The sequence below is a fragment of the Panthera tigris genome, chromosome B1, assembly GCF_018350195.1.
Source record: "Panthera tigris isolate Pti1 chromosome B1, P.tigris_Pti1_mat1.1, whole genome shotgun sequence".
Lineage (NCBI taxonomy): Eukaryota > Metazoa > Chordata > Mammalia > Carnivora > Felidae > Panthera > Panthera tigris.
This window is the reverse complement of record NC_056663.1, coordinates 158,972,622-158,996,405: the sequence shown is the minus strand read 5'-3', so window position 1 is coordinate 158,996,405 and position 23,784 is coordinate 158,972,622. Positions and strand designations below refer to the sequence as shown.

At 39.3% G+C, this 23,784-nt stretch overlaps 1 protein-coding gene across 4 annotated transcripts in view; it reads left to right on the top strand.

Annotated features, from left to right (window-relative positions):
- The first annotated feature begins 1,952 nt into the window (after positions 1 to 1,952).
- Positions 1,953 to 23,784, top strand: part of THEGL (theg spermatid protein like) — a 55,534-nt gene continuing 33,702 nt past the window's right edge. For 2 of the 4 annotated variants that reach the window (XM_042984468.1, XM_042984466.1), the window contains exons 1-3: positions 1,954 to 2,615; positions 14,214 to 14,244; positions 22,050 to 22,115. In XM_042984468.1, coding sequence (XP_042840402.1) covers positions 2,063 to 2,615; positions 14,214 to 14,244; positions 22,050 to 22,115 — 650 coding nt within the window. In that variant the 5' untranslated portion in view covers positions 1,954 to 2,062. Of the gene's footprint in view, positions 2,616 to 14,213; positions 14,245 to 22,049; positions 22,116 to 23,784 lie in introns of all 4 variants that reach the window. The other 2 variants (XM_042984467.1, XM_042984469.1) reach the window with 2 other exon arrangements.

The window sequence follows — 23,784 nt, the reverse complement described above, 5'->3', positions numbered from 1 at the left end:
GCCCATAGACTGGAGAGAGAGGCAACGACAAAAATTCTGGGGCATCTTATGATGCAAAGCTTCAGATTTGTTCTAAACATTGAGGTGCATGTATCCCTTCGAATTAGTATTTTTGTATCCCTTGGGTAAATAGTAGTGCAATTGCTGGATTGGAGGATAGTTCTATTTTTAACTTTTTGAGGAAACTCCATAGGTTTTCCAGAGTGGCTGCACAATTTTGTAGTCCCACCAAGAGTGTAAGAAGGTTCCCCTTTCTCCAGATCCTCACTTGAGGTTTATTCTAAATAGTTTGGAGTGTCGTAATTGTCATTACACCAGTTTGAGGGCTGATGGTGGCCTGGACTGGCATTGGTGAGATGTACTAGCAAAGGAGATAAAAAGAAAAGGATGAATTAAAAACACATTTGAAGAATGAACTGGAGTTGCTGATGCCCTGTGGGTAGAGAGGGAGATGAGGGAAAGAGAGAATCCAGATCAATTCCTAAATTTCTCCCTAGAAAGACAGAAGTCATTTTCATGAGATTGGTTTATAAAATTAGAATGCCAATATATAATTGCGATGTGGACCAGAATCCATTCTGTGTGATCCTAATCCCTACCAGTGAGCAAAATCCCTGGAAAGCCGGTCCTGTCAGAAAGTTGCCTGGTGAGGCATGATCTATTGATACAGAGTGATGTCATGTCAGAGATCCATCTTGAGAGGGCCTGAAGAACTAGCTGTATGTAATATTTGCAGTCTTTGGAGTTGGAACCTCTCCCCTCTGCAATTTTTGAATACGCATAACCACTAAGATAGGATATTTGAAGACATTCCATTTAGTGGTAGACTAGTACTGTTTTGGGGTGCCTCTTTAAGGCAAATTTACATAACTCTTGCCTGATTGTTCATGTATTGAGTTAAAACTCTCTGATAGCTTTATTTCTCCTTTCCCCAATTTTTTGAGATGTACTTCTTGAATTTCCATACAGTACTGCACATGTCTATATCATGTCTAAGGGAGAGAGATTTCCTGATTGAGGTATGCCACTCTCTTCTTGTTCCAATCTAGATGACATCCACAATCCAAAATGTTTCTCTTTTAACTTTTTGACCTGTGAGGCAAAGTATATCCAAGGAATACCAAGTAGTGTACAAAAAGTATACTTGGGATTGAGAGATGTCCAAAGATCACTTACCTCTAAAAATCTCTTAGCTTAAAAATGGTAAAAAAGAGAAAGGGGGTTGCCAAAAACAGGGTTATAAAAATTTTGGTATATTGTGTTTAAAAGATACCACATTTAACAAATTAATGTTAACATGCACACGCATACCACACTTAAACTTGTGCTGTTCACAAGCTAATACAGGATTTATAAAAAACGATTTATAGTACACTTCAGTAGACAGTGTGCCCTATAACGAGACACAAGATGTAGATGAATATAATCTCTTTTAATCCTGTGTTTGTGACTTGTGTGTAGAACTTCACGTGAAGGCAAATTTAAAAATCTAAATTTGAGATTTCTCCTGAATATTAAGTTTGGACCAAATGACATATTGGTCTCACCCATCTCCCACAACCACATTATGATTGTTGTGCATTTACTAGACACTGATGGAAAGCAATCTTAGAGATCGAGGGCCTTAGACTATTACTCCTCCCAGCGTGATTAGGGAACAAAGGCCTGAGGAGAACCGGCTCCAGAGAACCTCTGAACCGAAAAGGGACCCCGCTCTGCTGCCTGAGCGTTGCTGTAACTACACTGAAAGCTGGTATGTTCGGCCTCAAGGCCTCGGCAAGTAACACAGAGCTACCGAGAGCGCTCGGGAGTCCTCGTCGGTAACACCGGGAACTGCGGCTCAGGACCTTGCGGGTTTCTCTCGGCCGGCTAGCGCGCGCAGGTGGGCGCCTGGAGCAGGCGCGTCCCCTTGGCAACCGGAGAACTCGCCGGGAGGGCCCCAGGGCGGGGCTGGCCGGGCGCTGGGCGGGCTGGGGCGGGGCTTGGGCACCGCCCACCCCAGGTCCCTCGGGTCGCGCAGAAGACAAACCGCGCCTGTGTCCGGTCGAGAGGGTGGGCGCCAATGGAGAACCAAGAACATTCAGGCTTATCAGCGTTTTCGGATGGGCATGACACGACAGAAGTAGCCGTTCCCCGCGAAGCCCATCCGAAGCCCTTTGTAGTCAGGCTCCTCGACGTGCACAAGCTTGAGGAGCCGGAGGAACCCGAAGAACCCGAGGAACCCGAGGAACCCGAGGAGCCGGAGAAACCCGAGGAGCAGGAGGAACCGGGGGAGGCCAACGGGCAGACCACGCGAGACCGGGGCATTGAATTTTATGGGTCCGAGGAGACATCTGAACCCTACGAGCCCCCCGAACTCTATGAGCCCCAAGAGGCCCACGAACCCTACGAGCCCCACGAACTCTATGAGCCCCAAGAGCCCCACGAAGCCTACGAGCCCCATGCACTGCGCAATCACAGTAAACGCCTGGGATCCCGTAAGCCCCGGGGGCCCTCTGCTTCCCGAGAGACCCACAAGCCCCACAAAGCCGAGTTGCTTCCCAGCGCCGCCGTAGTGACCGCCCCTTCTCTGGTGACCAGATTCCCGCCACGGATTCCGCTATCTTGCCTGAGCGGTAGGTTCTGGGGCCCTTCCAGAGACACTGAGCAACCCCGCCCTATGTAGAACTCGGGGTTCTAATGTGGATGTTTGCATGCAAGAGCTCACCTGTTAAAAGCTCACCTGTTTTAATTTTTGTGTCGTTTACCTGCTGCTTTGCAGTCATCTGATGAGTAATTGAGACTCTGGTAAAGAGAAACTGAATCTCTTCACTCTCTCCCTCTCTTCACCTGATGACTTCCTAGCCTTGGTTATTCATTGTAACTTCTCTTTGAAGCCCTTAATTCTTCACTACAGTTAGTCACTGCATTTTCTCTGGGTTGCCACTTCAAACATTACTTCTTTATAGCACTTAAGATTTTGTACTACATCGTTATCTTTCTCCCCAATTAAAAGATGGCATCCTTGAAGGGAGGATATTTTTGTCAGTGTTTGGCACATGGTGGTACTCAATAAATGCTAGCTATTACATGGTTAAAGTTGTAGTAACAAAATACTCCAGAGGAATTTAAAATGTACATTTACTAAATGCTTATAGTCCTCACCAAGTTCACAAAGTGGCAGAGCTGACGGATCTTGGGTATAAACATCCCTTGCTCTAACCCCATTGATTCACTTATGACCTCTCCTTGATGACCCCACCCAAAACAATTCTTTGTCCAAACTGGGCTTCCAGTCCCTCAGCTGACCACTTTTACTCTCATGTTCTCCTAGACTCCTCTTTATCAGCTTACATTCTATGGTCTATCAGGGGCTCACCTATTTCCCCACTCCATTTACTCTTTGGCTATCTACCATACTTCTCCTGGCAAAACCCCAACCCAGGTTAAACTTAACCATCCACCCTCTGCGTACACCTGAGCAGCTGACTCTTGCTGTACAAAATCACACAATCATATAATTGCTTTTACTTCAACATGACCACAAATCTTAGTCAATCATTTGATACTTCTAGCAATCCCACTTTATTCACTAGTAAGTCAGTTCTCCTAGTCTCTGAGAAGGTGACTAACTGTCCTCTTTACCTTCCTCCAAATGTTATACTTTTGGCCTCCAAACAGGTGAAGACTGCCTTACACTTAATTGAGCAAATAGAAGGAATCAGTCATGAGCTCTCTTATTTCTTTTTTTTTTTTTTTTTACCACTAATCTATTGCCTTGCCCAAATTTATACTTATAGATTCTTTTTCCATATTTCAGAGAAGAAATGTGCCTTTTTCTATGAAAACAAAGTCTTCCATTTGTGGTTTGGATTCCACTCTTGTCTCCTGAAGAACTTTGTTCTTGCCACAATCACCCCTGTCTCCTACAGAATTAATTTCTCCATTTCTAATGAATCAGTCCCACGAATGCTCACATATACTCTATAAACATACACTCTAGAACCTTTCATCTTAAACAAAAAAAAACCCTTGACCCCATGTCCTCTTCAGACCCCTCCTTTTCCCCCCATTGCCATCATTTTTCTGTTCTTCACTGCAAAACTTGTCCAAAAAGTTGTCTATACTCACTGACTCCATTTCTCCACCCATTATTCTCTCCTCAACCCACCTAGTTAGGCTTCTTTTCCCTCCACTCCACTGAAACTGCTCTAATTTACTGGCTTTCTCTCCACTGCCAACCTTATCATGCATGAAATTTCAGTATTCACATGGATTATTCACTTGGCTTCTCAGTTCTTTGACCTCGCTTTTTTTTTTTAATTTTTTTTAACACTTATTTATTTTTGAGACAGAGAGAGACAGAGCATGAACGGGGGAGGGTCAGAGAGAGGGAGACACAGAATCCGAAGCAGGCTCCAGGCCCTGAGCTGTCAGCACAGAGCCGGACGCAGGGCTCAAACTCACGAACTGCGAGATCATGACCTGAGCCGAAGTTGGATGCCCAACCGACTGAGCCACCCAGGCGCCCCTGACCTCCTCACTTTGAATGATGGTGTCCTTCATCCCATCTTAGGCACCCACTCCTCTAGTCTTTGTAATGTCAATTGCTGTGCCATTTCCAAAATTTCCTTATTAAGCACTCTAATCTCTAACCATATCATATCTTTCCAGCTCACTCTTCCTCCTTGTACCCCCCATCAATTCTTCAACTTCAAAAGGTCCTCTAACCTATTGATGCTATTAACCATTCACTACCTTTTGTATATATATCACTACCTTTTGTCCTCTGTCTCCCTTTACTTAACTTGATAGTCCATGGTCCACCAGTGGAATCACTCCTTTGCACATATCCTTACCTCCCTTGCTTCTCCTTCTGTCGTTCTTGCCCAGTTCAGTCCAGTTCTTGCCTGCACTTGAAAACCAATGACAAGAGAAAAACAACTATCCTCACTGATTTTAAATTAACCTTGAAATTCAAATGGGCTCTCAGCGCAAACGTACTACATTTCCCCTGTCAATCTATTTTCCAGCATGGAATCTACCAAACTCCCAGCATCTGTACATATATATACTCTACCTTTTCTCCTGTTAAAAATGGATAAACTGTCCTTATTCCTATTAAAGGCCATTCTCTCAACCTGTATGTTGGATTGCATCTTATCTAACTTTAAGCTCTTTGCTCCTAAAATTAGCCCCTCTTCTCTCCTGCATCATTTTATTCTCTCTACTGGGTCATGCAGCACATGAACATGCATCAATAACTCCTGTCTAAAAAAAAAAAAAAAAAACTCCCTTAACCCCATGTTGAGGAAAAATTCCTCAAAAACAGTAGTTGTCTATAAGTCATTATCTCCATATACTCTCTTCTCATTCTCTTGAGAACCCACTTAAATGTTCATCTCCTCTATTTGGCTGAAGTTGCTTTTGTTGAGGTCATAATGACCTCTGCCTTGCCAGAATCAATGGTTAATTCTTTATCCTCATCTTATTAATTTGACACATTCACTCCCTCTTTCTTGGAAGTCTTTATTTGTCTTCATTGTCATCCTACCTCATCAATTGTTCCTGACTCCGTTTTCTTTCCTAGATCCTCCTTCTCTTTCCAGCCTCTAGGTTCCCTGGGTTATGTCATCAGTTCCATGGCTTTAATTGTATGCTGGTAACTTCTCAAATTTCTCCCTTGAGCTCCCAAGTTTTATAACCATTGTCTATTTAATATCTGTACCTGAATATCTAGTAGGCATGTAAAATTGAACGTGTCCATGACTGAGCTCTTACTTGCACACTCAAGCTTGTTCTTTCTTTATCGTTCCCCTTTTCAGCAAATGGTACCATCACTCATTCATCCAGGTGCTAGGATAAAAAACCTTGGAGTCATTCTTGACACCTGTTTTTCTCTTACACTCAGCCTCCAAACCCATTTGCAAACCCCAATTTTAAGATATATCATAACTGACCATTTATTAACATCTAAAGCTTCCGCCTTTGTAAGCCACTGTCATCTCTTGCTTGGTCTACCACAGTAGCTTTCAGCTTACTCTTGCTTCCACTCTGGTCCTATCCTGCCTGCCCCCTGCCCCTGCCACCCCCCCCCCCCAGTTTATTGTTCATATAGTAATCACAGATCTTTAGAACATAAATTATATGCAGGTCTTCTGCTTTCACCTCTCCAGAGGGGGGGTTCTCATCTCACTTAGTTTGTAATCTAAAGTCCTTAGCAGGCCTGCAAGGTCCCACATGATCTGGACCCTGCCTGCCTCCTCAACCAAATGTCCCACCACTCTCCACACCATCTCTAGTCTCAAGCCACGTGGGCCTCCTTGCTCCCATCTCATGGTCATTTCATTTGGCTTTTTCCTCTGAACTTGCATTGGAGGCACTGGATTTGAAGGTGAAGGAAGAAGGGTTGGAGAAATAGTAATTTTTTTTTTTGGCTCAGTCAAACTGGATGCTATTTTATAAAATAAGTATGCCACCCTTGCTATATAATCCTGCCTGTGGCTTCCTGTTGCTCTTAGCATAAACCAAACCTTTGCAAGGGTCTCTAGAGTTCCATGGGTCCCCTAACCTCACCTTCTTCTGTTCTTCCTCCTGCTTACTCTGCCCCAGTCATACCGGCTTCTTTTCTGTTCTCTAAAAGGCCAATCCCATACCTGCTCTGGCCTCAGAATCTATATTTGTGGCTTTGTCTCCCAAGATACTGTGTTTCAGAATTTTGTCTCATGATTAATTCCTATTCAGATCCCAGTCCACATTTTTATTTTATTTTGTTTTGGTTGGGTTTTTTCTTTTTCTTAAAAATTTTTTTCAGCCGAGTTTATATTTAAATTCCAGTTTGTTATGGGGCACCTAGCTGGCTCAGTCAGTGGAGCATGCAACTCTTGATCTCCAGGTTGTGAGTTCAAACCCCACACTGGATGTAGAGATTACTTAAAAGGTTTTCCTTAAAAATCTTAAAAAGAAATTCCAGTTAGTTAACAAAGTGAAATATTAGTTTCAGGTGTAGAATTTAGTGATTCAACACTTACATCACCTGGTGCTTATCACAAGGGCACTCCTTAATCCCCATTACCTATTTAACCCATCCTCCCACCCACCTCCCCTCTGGTCACCATCAGTTTGTTCTCTATAGTTAAGAGTCTGGTTCTTGGTTTTTCCTCATGTTTGTTTGTTTATGTTTCTTAAATTCCACATATGAGTGAAATCATATGGTATTTGTCTTTCTCTGCCAGTCCACATTTAAAAGGTGAGAAAGCCTAGCTCTTAGAGGGCTTTCCCTGTCCATGATGCCTAAAGTAGCCCCCTCTGAACTAGTGTGATGATGAGACTCTCAAAAGTTCTCAGACTCTGCTTTAGAAAATAAATACTGTTTTAAAACTCCCAATCTTCTCAATTGCTTTCTAGATTTTCCTTGTTAAAAATTCTAAGTCTTTACATCAATTCCCTTAGTAAAGCTAAATAAGCATCCAGCATATTTGCATAATATTTACATAAAATAGCGTAAATATTAGGCAATATTTAGCCAAAATGTCACCATGCTTCTGTTCACTCAATAAGATTTCTTCCTCCAACAAACATTTGGGGTACATGAGTGACTCAATTCGGTTAAGCATCTGATTCTTGGTTTTGGCTCAGGTAATCTCACCGTTTGTGAGTTTGAGCCCTGCGTTGGGCCCTGTGCTGACAGTGCAGACCCTTCTTGGGATTCTCTCTCTCTCTCTCTCTCTCTCTCTCTCTCTCTCTCTCTCTCTCTGTCTCTCTGCCCCTCCCTGCTCTCTTTTTCTCAAATAAATAAACTTTAAAAACAAACATTTGCTGAGCATCTACTAAAGCACTCTTTGTGTCCTGTGGGGGTGTAAAGATGACTGAGACATGGCAGTTTGGTTGTGTGCATATTTAAAAAATTTATAGTATAGGGCCGATCATCTTACTAATATATCATCATCTAATCATGGGTGTCACTGTTAAAATTTATTGAGCACTTAATATATTCAGGGTGTAGACACTGAGTTGTAGATGAGTAAGACAAGGATCCTGTCCCTGAAGGACTGTCAGTGTGATTGGGAAGGCTGAACATGTTGATAACAATAACACATCCGTATAGCATACAAAGTAAAGTGATTGGAGTATCCTACGGGATACTTCATTTTTCTGAGTTTAATGGCAATACAACTTCTATTTTTAATGGAGAAGAAAGGCTCAGAAAAAAATAGGAACAAAGTATTCATTTAAGCTACTTACCTAAAATAGGCTGAAATAGAGATTAAATACTTAATCTCAAGCATACAGAACTCAGAGTACTTAACTTGGATTTATAAGGGATTAGAGAAGTAATAAAAGCAAGAATCTCAGGCAAGTGAGGGGGTATGGAGGGAAATCATATTGAGTAAATTTTTTTTTAATTTAAAGCTATTTTGAAATTTGTAAGATATTTACGTGATTAAAAAACCAAAACAATAGAAGACTACGAGGAAATGTCTACCTCCCACTCTGTTCCCTCTCTCCCTTTTTAAAAATGTTTATTTAGTTTTTTAATCATTTTTTTAAATGTTTATTTATTATTGAAAGACAGAGAGAGAGCATGAGCATGGGAAGGAGAGACAGAGAGAGGAGGAGACACAGAATCCCAAGCAGGCTCCAGGCTCTGAGCTGTCAGCACAGAACCCAATGCGGGGCTCGAACTCACAAACTGCGAGATCATGACCTGAGTTGAAGTTGGACATTTAACTGACTGAGCCACCCAGGCGCCCCTCTCCCCTTTTATAAGTAACCACTTTTATTCATTTCTATGCATCTTTATATAAATTCAAGAAAATACTGTACAAGCTTATGTGTGTGTTCCCCCTTTCTTATCAAAGGGTAGCGTAAGCCATACTGTTCTTCACTCTTTACTTGACAACGTATCTTCCCATATAACTAAATATAGAGTTTTTTCATTAAAAAAAAGAAAAAGAAAAGCAGATGCCCCATGTTTTGTTACGTAGTTTGCCACTACTAGTTTAACACCTTGTTTGTTTCCAGGATGTTGCTATTATAAGCAATGCTATAATAGATAAACCTGTACGTGATGTCATTTAGTACATGTCATGCAGTTATATCTGTAGAATAAATTTCCAGAAGTGAGATCACTGAAGGGTAAACACATCTGGAACTTTGATTTAACAAAATCACCCTCCATGGGAGTTGATGCCCATGAGCAATGGAATTGTCTCTTTCTCTATAGCTTCACCATTGTAGTGTGTGTTTGAACTGCTGGCTTTTTGAAAATCCAATTGATGAAAAACTAGCATGTCAATTAAGCTTTAATTTGCATTTATCTTACCATCTGAATGACATTAAGCATCTTTATATATATATATTTTTTTTCATGTCCTTTGCCTATTCTATTTTCCTTTTGAGTTGCTAGGTATTTTTCTTACTTGAAGGATTAGCCCTTCGTCTGGGATATGTATGACCTATTTTTTCTGTTTATTAATGGTCTCTTTGTCTTTGCTTATTTTTATTTTGTTTTATTTTGCCATAAAATATTTTTATAATAACATTTATCAGTCATTTCTTTTTTAGCTTCTGTATGGAATCATATTTAGAAAGTCCTTCTTCCCCTTGCAGGTTATGAAGGAATTACCCATGTGTCTTCTTTTATAATCTTTAAAAAAAACATTTAAATCTTTTGATCCATTTGGAATTTATTGTGGTGTTTGGTATGAGTTATAAAGTGTTTTTAAAGTTTTTTAAAAATTAATTAATTAATCTATATTTATTTATTTATTTTTATTTAGAGAGAGCATGGGCCAGGGAGGGGGCAGAGGGAGATAGAAAAATCTTAAGCAGGCTCCACGCTCAGCACAAAGTCCAATGTGGGGCTTGATCTCACGACCATAAGCTCATGACCCCAAGATCATGACCTGAGTTGAAATCAAGAGTCTGACGCTTAACTGACAAAGCCACCCAGGTGCCCCTTGTGTGGGTTATAAATCCAGGTTTCTTAGCAGCTACCAGTTGCCAGTGCTGTCTTCACATAGATGAAGTTGGGTAAAAATGAACATGAAAAATAGATTTGAAATTTGAGAAAATGTGTCACAAAAGTGCTAGTTTTGATCTCTAGTTTGCACAGAAGTCCCTGGTTTCTGTTGTCGTCATTGTCATAGTTTAACCAAATGGAAGGACTTGCCCTTTTTCCTGCCTCTATCTTCCCACCTTCAACCAAAACCCTTTCCCACGCTCTCCTATCTCTTGCCCAATGACCCAGAGCTAAGGCAGTGGGGAGCACAGTGCTAGGGAGCCGTGCCTAGGAGAGGATCAAGAAGAATGAACAGTAGTAATGGATCACATAGCTTATTATGTCATATCAAAGAATATCCCACTGTTTACATAGTCACACCCAAAATAGAAATGGACTGCTTCAAGACCAATCTTCAAAACAATAGTGTACACAAAACAAGCACAAATTTTACTTCAAAAAGCCTTGAAAAATAAAGTAGGTCTCTTACTGAAGTATCTTGAAGGGATACATAAGAGCAAAACCTGCTAAAATGCTCTTGAAGCATTTCTCTTCCCAGGTCCCAATCATCATGACAGCTAATCTCCAAAAATACCTTTCCTATTTCTCTCAAACTCCACCTTGACTCTCTCTTACCCTATCTTCCTGTGCCCCCTGGATCTATTCTGAGATGTGCTTCCTGCCTTTACTTTGTAGGTCATTTGTACACCATTTGGTACAACCCAGGACTAGAGGCTGAGCATCTCAAACATGGGCTCCTTAGGAGTCAGGGTAGAGGACAAAGTGGAGAACAGCTATACTTTAATATTTCATCCTTGTCATGTTACAGAATACTTTACTTGTGCTTGCAGTGGGACTCACAGTGAACAATGCCTCGTCACTGCCGTCAGGGAACAGATTTAGTCATGCTCTCTCCCAGCAGATGGCAGCCTTCTCTTTTAAATGGCTTGGACCATCCCATTTGTAGCTGGAGGTGGCAATGTGTGTGATGTGGTTTGTGTGTTACAGAATAAAATACAGACATTTAAGGCGTGTAACAGCCATAATGTTCTGATTATCTCTTAGAGGGAGATGCTATTCATCATTTTGCTCCAAACTCTGGCAGGGCTCATTGGATCTGGCCCAACCACAAATTGTGCTGTCCTCTCCCTTGCTCGCTTCTCTCTAGCCACCCTGACCAACTGTCCTACTGTGCCTTTTGCTTGATTCCACCTCAGCCTTTACGCTTGTCATTTCTCCTGTCTGAAATGCTTTCCCTCTCTCTCCTGGTGAGAGTCAGGATTTGGTTCTGGGCTGTCTGATTCCAGAGCCAGTAGCCTTACTCATTAAACAATATTGTGGTAGAGCCCAAACTTGTCTGCTTTGAAAAATACCAGTGCTTGTGTTCCACCTCCAAAGATTGTGGATTTAATTGGTCTAGGATGTGGTCTCGGCCCTACAACTTTTTTTTTTTTAACATTTATTTATTTTTGAGAGACAAAGTGAGCAGGAGAGGGGCAGAGAGAGAGGGAGACCCAAAATCCAGAGCAGCCTCTAGGCTCCGAGCTATCAGCACAGAGCCCAATGCAGGGCTCAAACCTATGAACCATGAGATCATGACCTGATCCAAAGTCCGATGCTTAACCAACTGGGCCACTCAGGTGCCCCTGGGCCCTACAATTTTTAAACATCCCAGGGTGATTCTAGTTTGGAAACCATTGTAACACTGCCTTGCTTGGGACATTAGCTAACAATAGCCACCTGAGAGCTATTCTATTCCACCAATTGGTAAGATAACATCAAAAGTATTTCCAAAATTAGAGTGCAGTCTCTACCTGTGGGAGAAACTACCATGATAGGGCAATAGGAAAAGTGTTTTCATTCATATTATCAATATTTGTAGAATTTTTTTTAAGATTTATTCAGTGTTATACTGACTTTCTGACCTGTGTATATAAAGCTGAAAACCAAGCTTGGTGATATGTGAAAAGTCCATGGGACAAGCGTTGCATCTGTCATGAGGGACAGCATGACTGGGCACAAGGGGTGTATTTGTAGGGCTACTCTTCCCTTTTCCTTAGGTCTGAATCAGTTTAGCCTTAAAAAGCAGAGTAATAGGGGGCTTCTGGGTGGCTTAGTAGGTTAAGCATCAGACTCTTGATTTCAACTCAGGTCATGATCTCACGGTTTGTGGGATCGAGCCCCACGTGCATCTCTGCACTGAGTGTGGAGCCTGCTTGGATTCTCTCCCCCATCTCTCTGCCCCTCCCTCCCCCCTCAAGATAAGTAAACATTAAAAAAAGTAGAGTAATAGAAAAAATCCCAATTCAAAAATTCCATTTACTTTTTTTTCTTTTTTTAAGTTTGTAGCCTATCTCCTACTCTGCTGTAAACTCCTTGAGAGGTGAACATGTCCTGCTCATTTTTGTTCTCTGAGCACTGCTACACATAGTGGGAGCCCAATCAATACTTGGTTGCTGTGTTTCCTGTATTGCTCCTACCTTGATACATTAAAGTAGTAACTAATAATTCGGACTACCATGCATCTACTATTTGCAGAGTACTTTACATATATGTCAGTACTCTTTATACACACATACCTATTACCCTCCTATCTGAGAAGGGATACTGAGTCTCAGAGAAGGTAAGTAACTTATCCAAGGTTGTATAGCTGAGTCACAGAACTGGGGTTTGAGTCATGTTTGATGCCAGAGAACACTCACTTTTCATTACCCAAAACACTTCAGAGGGTAGGAAATGATATTTCAGAATTCTCAGATATGATTAAAAACTCCAAGAAGAAACTGGAACAATCTGCCCTTCTGTGGCCTATTATAATAGGCCTTTACATAGCTTGGCATGTGTGATCGCCTACATTTTCCCACATTTAGAAAAAAACTAAACATGATTTTTAATTTGCTTTACCATTTCTTCTGTTTTGAACATTTCAGGTGGACCCAATTTTCCACTGATAATGCAATGAACACGTTTGTGCATCCATTTTTGCCTGCACTTGGAATGATTTCTTTAGGGTACATTTCTACAAGTAGAATTAGATTAAGGACATAAACATTGCTGACTTATACTGCCAAATTATTTTTCGTAAAGTGTACTAGTTTAGATTTCTACCAGCAGTACACAAAAATACTCATCTCATTTTACTCTTCTTTTTTTTATAAATATATTTATTTTGAGAGAGAGAGAAAAAAAAAACATAAGCAGGGAAGGGGCGGAGAGAGAAGGGGAGAGAGAGGATTCCAAGCAGGCTCCACACTGTCAGCACGGAGTGCAGAACCTGACCTGGGGCTCAAACTCAAAAACTGCAATATCATGACCTGACCTGAAATTGAGAGTCAGACACTTAACTGACCTAGCCATCCAGGCACCCTTTGTCTTACTCTTCCAATTTCATTATCCTTTGCAAAATTCTTTTGCTAATTTTATAGTTAAAAAAAAAATCTCATCCTTTACTTACATTGTTTTGATTACAAGTAAACATGAACTTTTTCTTTTATTTATGTCTTACCAAATACATCTATATATGTCTTTATGTCTTCATATATGTTTTTATGTCTTCCTATATTAATTCAGTTTCTATCCTTTGTCCATTCAACTTTTGACACATACCTTGGTGTTTTCATATTCATCTACACTTTTATAATCTTCAGGTATTAAGACTTTAATAACCCTTTGTCATCTTATTGCCAAATATTTTCATTTCCTCTTTAAGTTTTAATTTTTGGCACCCAGAAGTTTTAAGTTTTAAATATTTTAATCTATTTATCTTTTCCCTCTATATCTTTTGTTGCCTTTAACTGAGATTAAAATCCAGTGATTAAGTAGATATTCTCTTACTTTTGCCCTAATTCAACTTTAAAAAAAAAGTGTTTATTTTTGAGAGCAGGGGAAAGGGCAGAGAGAGGGAGAGAGAGAATCCCAAGCAGGCTTTGCACTGACAGTGCACAAGGCTCAATCCCACAAACCTGAGATCATGACCTGAGCCAAAATCAAGAGTCAGACGCTTAAACAACTGAACCACCTAGGCGTCCTCTAATTCAACTTTTTAAAAAAGTATTTAACTCTTCGATTTACTTGTGGTTTATTTTGGTACATGCTGTGACATATTTAATTTGGCCATTCCCCTAGATAGTTATTTTTCACAGTCTCTTTTTGTATTGATTTGTGATGCTGTCTTTATCATGTCTTTGATTCTTATTGAATATAATGTTTGCTTTTACTTTTCTTCTTATAGATACTGGTCCCTTTGGCATTGCAAGGAAATGGTAAGATTGTAGGTGTACTACTATTCTCCCAGACTCTAACTAGCTGATGGTGCAGACTCAATCTGGGGCATCTGAAGGGAAAGCCTATCTTGGGGGTTCCTGTGCTTTTTCTTGGTCATAAGGCCCTTTTCTAATTCCCACAGAAAAAGGAAACAAGAGGGTTAAAGTGGTTAAGAAGTGAGATGGGGGAAGAAGATGAAGATGTAGAACTCTCCTTAGATTCACTCAGCGTTTTACTTGTTTGCTAAATACTAGGTGTATGTTACATGTTAGGCCTGAACCTTTAAGGGACTTGGGATGCTGCATTGACAATCTCGTGACAGATTTTGTGAAGCTCCAGGTCAATGTATCCCAATATCCCCTCACCTCTATTTCAAGTACAGTAGCTAATGAAATTTATCAATAGAAAAAAGAAAGTGTACATAGAGTGCAGAAAGTAGATACCTCCTGAACAATCAATGCTTACTCTGTTTGGCTAAGATGGAGCTAGAAGAAGTAACAGAGTAGAATCATTAAAGAGAAATATCAAGGATTCATGTCAGTGGCTCATATAGATGAGAAGTCAATAATAATAATTTTATTTGTATCCATTCTTTTAATAAGTGGGTTAAATCATTCATATTTATTGTTATTGCTTAACATTTACATTTATTGTTATTATTTAGACTTTTGGGTTTTTAAAGTTTTTTTTTTAATTTATTTTGAGAGAGACAGAGACAGCACAAGTAGGGGAGGGGCAGAGAGAGAGGGAGAGAGAGAGAGAATCCCAACCAGGCTTTGTGCTGACAGCACAGAGCCCAATATAGGGCTCAAACCCGTGAAACAGTGAGATCATGACCTGAGCTGAAACCAAGAGTTGGATGTTTAACTGACTGAGCCATCCAGGTATCCCAACTCTTGGATTTCTTATTTGCTGTGTTTTCTAGGGGTTTATTTCCCCTTCAACTCGTCCAGGCAGTAAATACCACCACCTTATCTTTATGTAATGCTTTGCATTTAAAAAAATTTCTTTTCTCACAAGACTCCTGAGAAGTTGATAGGACAAATATAATCAAGTAGATTTTACTGATAGAAAATGAAATTCAGAAGAGCTGGTAGAAAAACTAACATTTACTGAGTATTACCAAGTGCCCACTTAACATACCACATTTCTTCAAATAAATGTATGCTGGGTAAGCAAACTCTCCTGGGGCTAAACACACACAGTGAAATAGTTTATACCCGATAAGTTTTTATACTTAAAACACATATTTTTGTTCGTGTTGTTATACCACTTCTTGCTTTTGTTTGGCTGGTTAATTTGGCTTGATCCTATAAGGAAATTGTGCTATCATTATTACTTAATCATATCTCCATTGTCTAAAAAGATTATTGTTAAACAAATATGATGTGCCTGATTGTTATGAAAGAAAATATTCTCTGAATATAAACAACATAGTTAAATGTAGAAGAGCATTTTGACTGAGAAAATTGTTTGTATTAATCACTTCAGACCTGTAATCATTTCCATAATTATTGTTAGATTAAGGTATATTTATTGTTCTGCACCCAAGGTAAGGATTTCAAAAACTTTCTGAGCTATTGGCAAGCCATAGGAGACTAATAATCAATGAAGACATGGGACAGCAATGTAATCCTCATTTAAAAAAAATCTGCCTTCAAACGTGAAAATCCTTCAACCACTTTCTTTTGTTTCTGCACAGGACAATGACTAGACATTGTGAGGTAATGTAAGACATGAAAGATGGGGGAAGCCTGTGTTAAGATGAAGAGATAGGTTAGAGATGTAGCTGTAGTGACATAATACACAAGAAGTGAATGAAGAGGACGGATGTTAGTCAGACCTCCACACAGAAGAAGCAAATGTTAATGAGATTATTTCCAATTGAAGTAACAACCCAATTAAAGTGTCTATAGGAATAAACTAGGAAACTGTTATTAGTCTATAAAGTGACACATTAAAAAAACATTATTTAGCTAGTGAAGAAAAAGGTAGCGAGGGAAAACTTGGCTTGGAAGTGATGATGGAAGCCAGAAGCTAACTTGTTTTAAAAGATTAATGTATATAAAATGTTTTGTCTGCAACTCTGGCTTTCTTTTTCCTCCACCTAGCCACCCTTTCTGGAAAGCTGGCTCAGGCTCTCTCGGCAGGGCTTATGCAGTGCTTACATGATGAAGCCCTTCTTCTGTTGAATATGGATGTAGATTTTTTTTTTTTTCCTGGCAATGGACAGTATCTTCATTGTTTCTAGATATTAAAAGGCATGACTTGGGGGTTGCATCTTATCAATTATATAGCTGATCCCCAAAATTTTACCACCAAAGTACCTTTTAGTTATCTTTATCCATGACCATAATCTCATGTTTTGAAAGATTTTTTTTGTTATTGCTCACAAAACAAACTACATTTGTTAATTTTTTTTAAATTTTTTTTAACGTTTATTTATTTTTGAGACAGAGAGAGACAGAGCATGAATGGGGGAGGGTCAGAGAGAGAGGGAGACACAGAATCGGAAGCAGGCTCCAGGCTCTGAGCTGTCAGCACAGAGCCCGACGCGGGGCTCGAACTCACGGACCGTGAGATCATGACCTGAGCCGAAGTCGGACGCTTAACCGACCAAGCCACCCAGGCGCCCCTGTTAATTTTTTTTAATTAAGGACAGATGTAAGTATTAATTAGAGTCTCCTATCAGTATGAGGTAACATGGAGATGATATAATTCAGAAACAACTTGGGTATTTGAGGTAGCCTATACTGACTGTGGATAGTGTAGGATGCCATTTGACCTTTTGAAATATTCTAAAGGTTGTGGACTCCCATTATTGTATTTGTAGATCCCTTAAGTATTTGAGAACTTCAGGCTGGGAACTCTTGAATTAAGCAGCAGAAACTTGAGGGACAAAATGCAGATAGGTTGCTTGCAATAGCAAAGGGGTAAATTAGAAGGGTCCAGAGTATTAGACATTGGGGAGGAAAGAGTGTGGATGTGGGGTACTATTCTTACAACTTCAAGTCTGTATTTTATCTAGAAACCTCTTCAAGTGATACAAGCTTACTGATAGTTTACTGATTTTCCTGTATAAGACACTTAAACTAAGTTTATATTTTAAACAATTAAGTACCAATTCAGTTCAACTCAGCGTTGGCCGAGCATTGACTACATACAGAGTTTCATACTAGGTGTTGTGGGTGGGAAAGGAAAAAGGAACTAACGTTTATTGAATACCTACTCCATGGTTGGAAGTTGCTAGGTATGCAACCCTTTGAGATGGATATAGTTATTTTCCTTTATAGATGAGGCTAACCACGCTGGTCACCTATTATTTTTCTGGGGCATGCTTCTTCCCTGGGGAAGAAGCTCTTCCTAATTTGCTTTTGCTAATTAACTATTGGAATGGGAAAATCTTTCCTTGAAAAATCTGTATAGCTAGTTATTTTTCAATATAATCTGATCAGTAATGCCTTCTTTGACCACCCTATTTTAAGTTGCAACCCTCTCCCCACCGCACACTCCTGGAAGCTCAAGGAATTAAATAACTTGCCCATGTGTAAGAACACAGCACTTCATTTTAAAATAATAAAAACCCAGAATCTCCAATATGGATGCTGGAATAATAATTTGTTAGATGAGCAGAATTATTGGATTGAGTGTTCTATGTCCCCAAGATTGGTTGCTGCCAGGACCACACTGGCCTCAAGGAAACTGTCCCACTGTTAACACTGTGGCCTGGTTTGTGTGCATTGAATCCCTGCTTACATTACTCCCTAGCATAGCCTAGGCAAGGTGTTAAGGGGCAAATAAGTTGTAATTAAAGCCTGAAGCAATGCTAATGAATTAGACAGGGGAACATGGAAACAGATAATCTGATTGAAGGGTTTTTTCCCCTTGCTTCTCCCCACTTTCCTGAAAGGAGCTTCATGATGCATCAGTCACCATTTAATGAGGGAGGCCATGTGTTTCACATAAGAATTTGCCCACACTGTGTCAGGCCTGAATCCTGCCTGACACCAGGGCCAGGGCTTATTTTAAGACAAAGACCCCACGAAAAAAAGAACTACAGGCCAATATCTCTGCAGAACATGGGTGCAGAAATTCTCAACACAATACTAGCAAATAGAATCTAACAGTACATTAAAAGAATCACTCACCACAATCAAGTCAGTCAACGTGATACACCACATTAATAAAAGAAGAAATAAGCATACAGCCCTCTCAGTAGATGCAGAAAACGCATTCGACAAAATACAGCATCCATTCTTGATAAACATCCTCAACAGAGTAGGGATAGAGGGAACATACCTCAACATCATAAAGGCCATATATGAAAGACCCACAGCTAATATCATCCTCAATTGGAAAAAACTGAGAGGTTTTCCTCTGAGGTCAGGAACAAGACAGGGATGTCCATTCTCACCATTGTTATTTAACATAGTACTGGAAGTCCTAGCCACAGCAGTCAGACAACAAAAAAATAAAAGGCATCCAGATTGGCAAGGAAGAAGTCAAACTTTCACAATTTTCTAGAACACCCAAAAGACCCCACCAAAAATTGTTAGAACTGATACATGAATTCAGTAAAGTCACAGAATACAAAATATATGTACAGAGCTCTGTTACATTTCTATACACCCATAATGAAGCAGCAGAAAGAGAAATCAAGGAATTGATCCCATTTACAATTGCACCAAAACCCATAAGATACCTGGGGATAAACCTAACCAAAATGGTAAAAGATCTGTACTCTGAAAACTATAGAACACTTATGAAAGAAATTGAAGATGACACAAAAAAATGGGAAAACATTCCATGCTAATGGATTGGGAAAACAAATATTGTTAAAATGCCTATACTACCCAAAGCAATCTACACATTTAATGCAACCCCTATCGAAATACTACCAGCATTTTTTACACAGCTAGAACAATCCTAAAATTTGTATGGAACCACAAATGACTCTGAATAGCCAAAACAATCTTGAAAAAGAAAAGCAAAGCTGGAGGCATCACAATTCCAGACTTCAAGTTCGTTACAAACCTTAGTGATTAAGACAGTATGGTACTAGCACAAAAACAGACACAGAGATCAATGGAACAAAATAGAAAACCCAGAAATGGACCCACAACTATATGGTCAACTAATATTTGACAAAACAGGAAAGAATATCCAATGGAAAAAAGACAGCGACTTCAACAAATGGTGTTGGGAAAACTTGGCAGCAACATGCAAAAGAATGAAACTGGACCAGTTTCTTACACTATACACAAAAATAAATTTAAAAATGCATGAAATACCTACATATGAGATAGGAAACCATAAAAATCCAGAGCAGAACACAGGCAGTAACCTCTTTGATATTGGCCCACAGCAGCTTCTTACTAGATATGTCTCTGGAGGCAAGGGAAACAAAAGCAAAAATGAATTCCTGGGACTTTATCAAGATCAAAAGATTCTGCACATCAAAGGAAACAACAAACAAAACTAAACGGCTACCTTCAGAGTGGGAAAAGATATTTGCAAATGACATATCTGATAAAGGGTTAGTATCCAAAATCTGTAAAAAGCTTATAAAACTCAACACCCAAAAAACAAATAACCCAGTTAAAAAATGAGCAGAAGACATGAATAGGCATTTTTTCAAAGAAGATACCCAAATGGCTGACACATTAAAAGATGCTCAACATCACTGATCATCAGGGAACTATAAATCAAAAAGTACAATGAGATAACACTTCACACCTGTCAGAATGGCTAAAATCAACAACACAAGAAACAACAGATGTTGGGGAGGCAGGGAAAGGAGAACCCTCTTACACTGTTGGTGGGAATGCAAACTGGAGCAGCTCCTCTGGAAGAAGGTTTGGAGGATTATCAAAAAGTTAAAAATACACTACCATCCAGCAATTGCACTACTAGGTATTTACAGAAATACTGATTTGAAGGGATACATGCACCCTGATGTTTATAGCAGCATTATCAACAATAGCCAAATTATGGAAAGAGCCCATATGTCCACAGACTGATGAGTGGATAAAAGATGTGGTATATTTATACAATGGAATATTTCTCAGCCATCAAAAAGAATGAAATCTTGCCATTTGCAATGATGTGGATGGAGCTGGAGACTATTATGCCAAGTGAAATAAGTGAGTCAGAGAAAGACAAATACCATATGATTTCACTCATGTGGAATTTAAGAAACAAGACAAATGAATATAGGGGAAAAAGAGAGAGAGGCAAACCATAAAGCAGACTCTTAACTATAGAGAACAAACTGAGCATTGCTGGAGGGGAGGTGGGCCAGGGGATGGGTTAAATGGGTGATGGGTATTAAGGAGGACAGTTGTGATGAGCACTGGGTGTTATATGTAAGTGATGAATCACTAAATTATACACCTGAAACTAATATTACACTGTATGTTAATTGGAATTTAAATAAAAACTTGAAACTAAACAAAAAAAAGGGTCTGTTAAAGAGTTCAGGCGAATTTTAGGAAGAATGATTTTACTTTTTGTGCAAGAAGTACTTCCTTTGAGTAATTTTCCTGACCTCTTACCTTATTATCCCGTAATTAGACTCCTGAGAGGGATGGAAGTAACTTCTGTTTGATGGAATTGAGCAAGAGAGAACTGGTTCCTTCTGGGTCCAATTTCTTTGGGACCTGTCTATCAATAGGAAGTGATCTTTGTGATCTGTTCTCTGTCACATAGCAAACTTAGCCCCTGCGGGGGAAGGCTTGCAGCTTTGGGGGACAAGTTCAATTCAGGATTGTCAGGGATACATACTACTGTCTTCAGTATCACTTAATCAATAATAGAGAAAGTATTTTTATTCTATTTATCTAACTCCTGTGTCTGTTTTTAGTTAGTTCTTAATTGTGGGCAAAAAAGTGTTGTTATTTGTTAGGACCTTCAAACTCCAAGAAAGTGAATAAATAATTACAATATGAGCTACACACATAGGTGGTGTATTAGTCTGCACAGGATAGGCAATGCTGTAGTAACAAATAAGATACAAAACACTCAATGACTTAAAGCAATAAACATTTATTTCTCCCTCCTGTCACAGTCCAGTGTGAGATGGCTTGGCCTCTTCTGTCTTTTAGCTATACCATCTAGAATATGTGGCTTACAGAATCACTGCAATAAGGGAAGAAGGGAATGGAGCAGGCACATTGGCCCTGGAATTGATACTGAACACTTCTGTTAAAATTAGACATAACTATTCACATGGCTGTAAACAACTGAAGGGAAGCTTGGAAATATGGAGGAACACATGGGTACTTGGTGAGCACAAACTCTCTCTGCTATAGGTAGATTCAGAACAATCAGGGAAGGTTCAAAGGAGCAGAGTAGGGAAGAAAAAGGGTTGAGTGGTACTCAAAGTATACTTTGCCTATTTCATAGTTTTCCCAAAGCCAAATATTCTCTCTGAAATTTATCTGTATGATCTCTTCAGAATCCAGTGCCATCAAGCCATTTACAAATTAACTTAATATGAGAACTGAGGGTTTTTCCCATTAAGTGTGCATTTTATCTGGGGTCTTCTGGAGACAATATGCTCTTGGTTTTATTGCAGATTTATTGTCTTTGTTCCAGTGTGTATTATATTTGCCATGATTCTAGGAGAGAGAATTTTGGGTCCACAATATTTTTGAATACTTTGAGCTTTCAGTACTCTTCAGATCACATCAAATAGTGCTTTGGGTTTTTCCCCCCTAAGATGGGATTTGTTTGAGTAGGAGTCATCTAATATAACCATGTTTGTTAAGCATTTTCTCTGAATTAATCAGCTGGTATTTGTTAGTCTTTTTTCTAGGAAGAGAATCCAAGACCTTTCTAGGCCTAAAAAACAATGGGGAACCCCAGATAGGTAAGACAACATTACATAGTCTTGTTTGTGATGAGTTTGTTCCTTACATTAGATAGGTAAGTATTATTCTTACTTGCCCACTAACCTTGTATCCTAGGTTTAGTCACCTCTCTGCTCAGCTCAATCCACTGAACCAGTATCGTCCCCTCAGTTAAGTCAACATATGGAAGGCTAACCCTAAGTCAGTAGTTCTCAAATTTGTCTGCACATAGAATCACCTGGGGACATATAAAGCACTGATGCCTGGGCCCCATCCCCAGAAATCCTAATTTACTTTGTCTAGGGTGCAGCCCATGCATCGGGAGCATTAAAAGCTCCCAGATAATTCTAATAAGCTTACAGATTTGAAAAACACTTTGAAAATCTTGTGTTCATCCTTTGGGTTCAACTTTGTTGCTCCTAACACGCTGTCTCTAAGCCTTTGCCTAGAGAACACCTGTTCTCTGAATTTCCAGCCAATTGGACCCACTGTCCTCCTATCCTTGGCCACAGGACTCCCCCTTTTCTTCTTTGGCTCCTGAGTAAAGCCTTACTTTTTTTCCTTTTTTTCTCATCTTTTATTGCTTAAAAGAAAAATAATACATATTATTTTTAAAGCAGTTTTAGGTTTACAGAAAAATTGGCCAAAAGTACACAGAGTTTCTGTATTACTACCCACTCCTCTTGTTTCCCATATTAGCATCTGGTATTAGTGTGGTACATTTGTTACAACTGATGAAGAGATATTGACATATTATACACTAAAGCCTATAGTTTACATTAGGGTTCAATTTTGTGTGTTGTACAGTTCTGTGGACTTTGACAAATGCATGTCATGTGTTCACCATTACAGTATTATGTAAAATAGTTTCACTGCCCTAAAAATTATCTGTATTCTACCTATTCATCTCTTTCCTTCTGTGCCCCCTTTCCAAAATCCTGGAAACCACTGATTTTTTTTTTTTTACTGTATGTATAGTTTTGCCTTTTCCAGAATGGCATAGTTAAAATGATATGGTACATAACCTTTCCAGATTGACTTCTTTCACTTAATATGCATTTAAGATTCCTCCATGTCTTTTCATTGCTTAATAACTCATTTCTTTTTAGCACTAATTTGATTATCCATTCATCTATTGAAGGATGTGTTATTTCTGTCCAATTTTTCGCAATTATGAATAAAGATGCTCTAAACATTGATATGCAGGTTTTCATGTAGATAAAAGTTTTTAACTCGTTTGGGTAAACACCTAGGAATGCAATTTCTGGATCATATGGTAAGAATATGTTTAGATTTGTAAGAAATTGCCAAACATCTTCTAAAGTTTCTGCCAATCCCACCATCAATGAATAATACTTCCTGTTGTTCCACATCCTTACCGGGCATTTGGTGTTTTGTATTTTAGCCATTCTAAATGTGTGTAGTAGTATCTTTCTCATTGTTTTAATTTGTAACTCTCTAATGACATGATGCTGAGCATATTTCACATGCTTATTTGCCATCTGTGTATCTTCTTTGATGAAGTGTGTGTTGAGCTCTTTTGCCCAATTTTTAATTGGGTTATTTGTTTTCTTATTGTTGAAATGTAACAGTTCTTTGTATATTTTCAATACCAATCCTTTATCAGATGCTATATATTCATATATTGAATTCATATATTCATATGAATAATTCATATATTGAATTCAT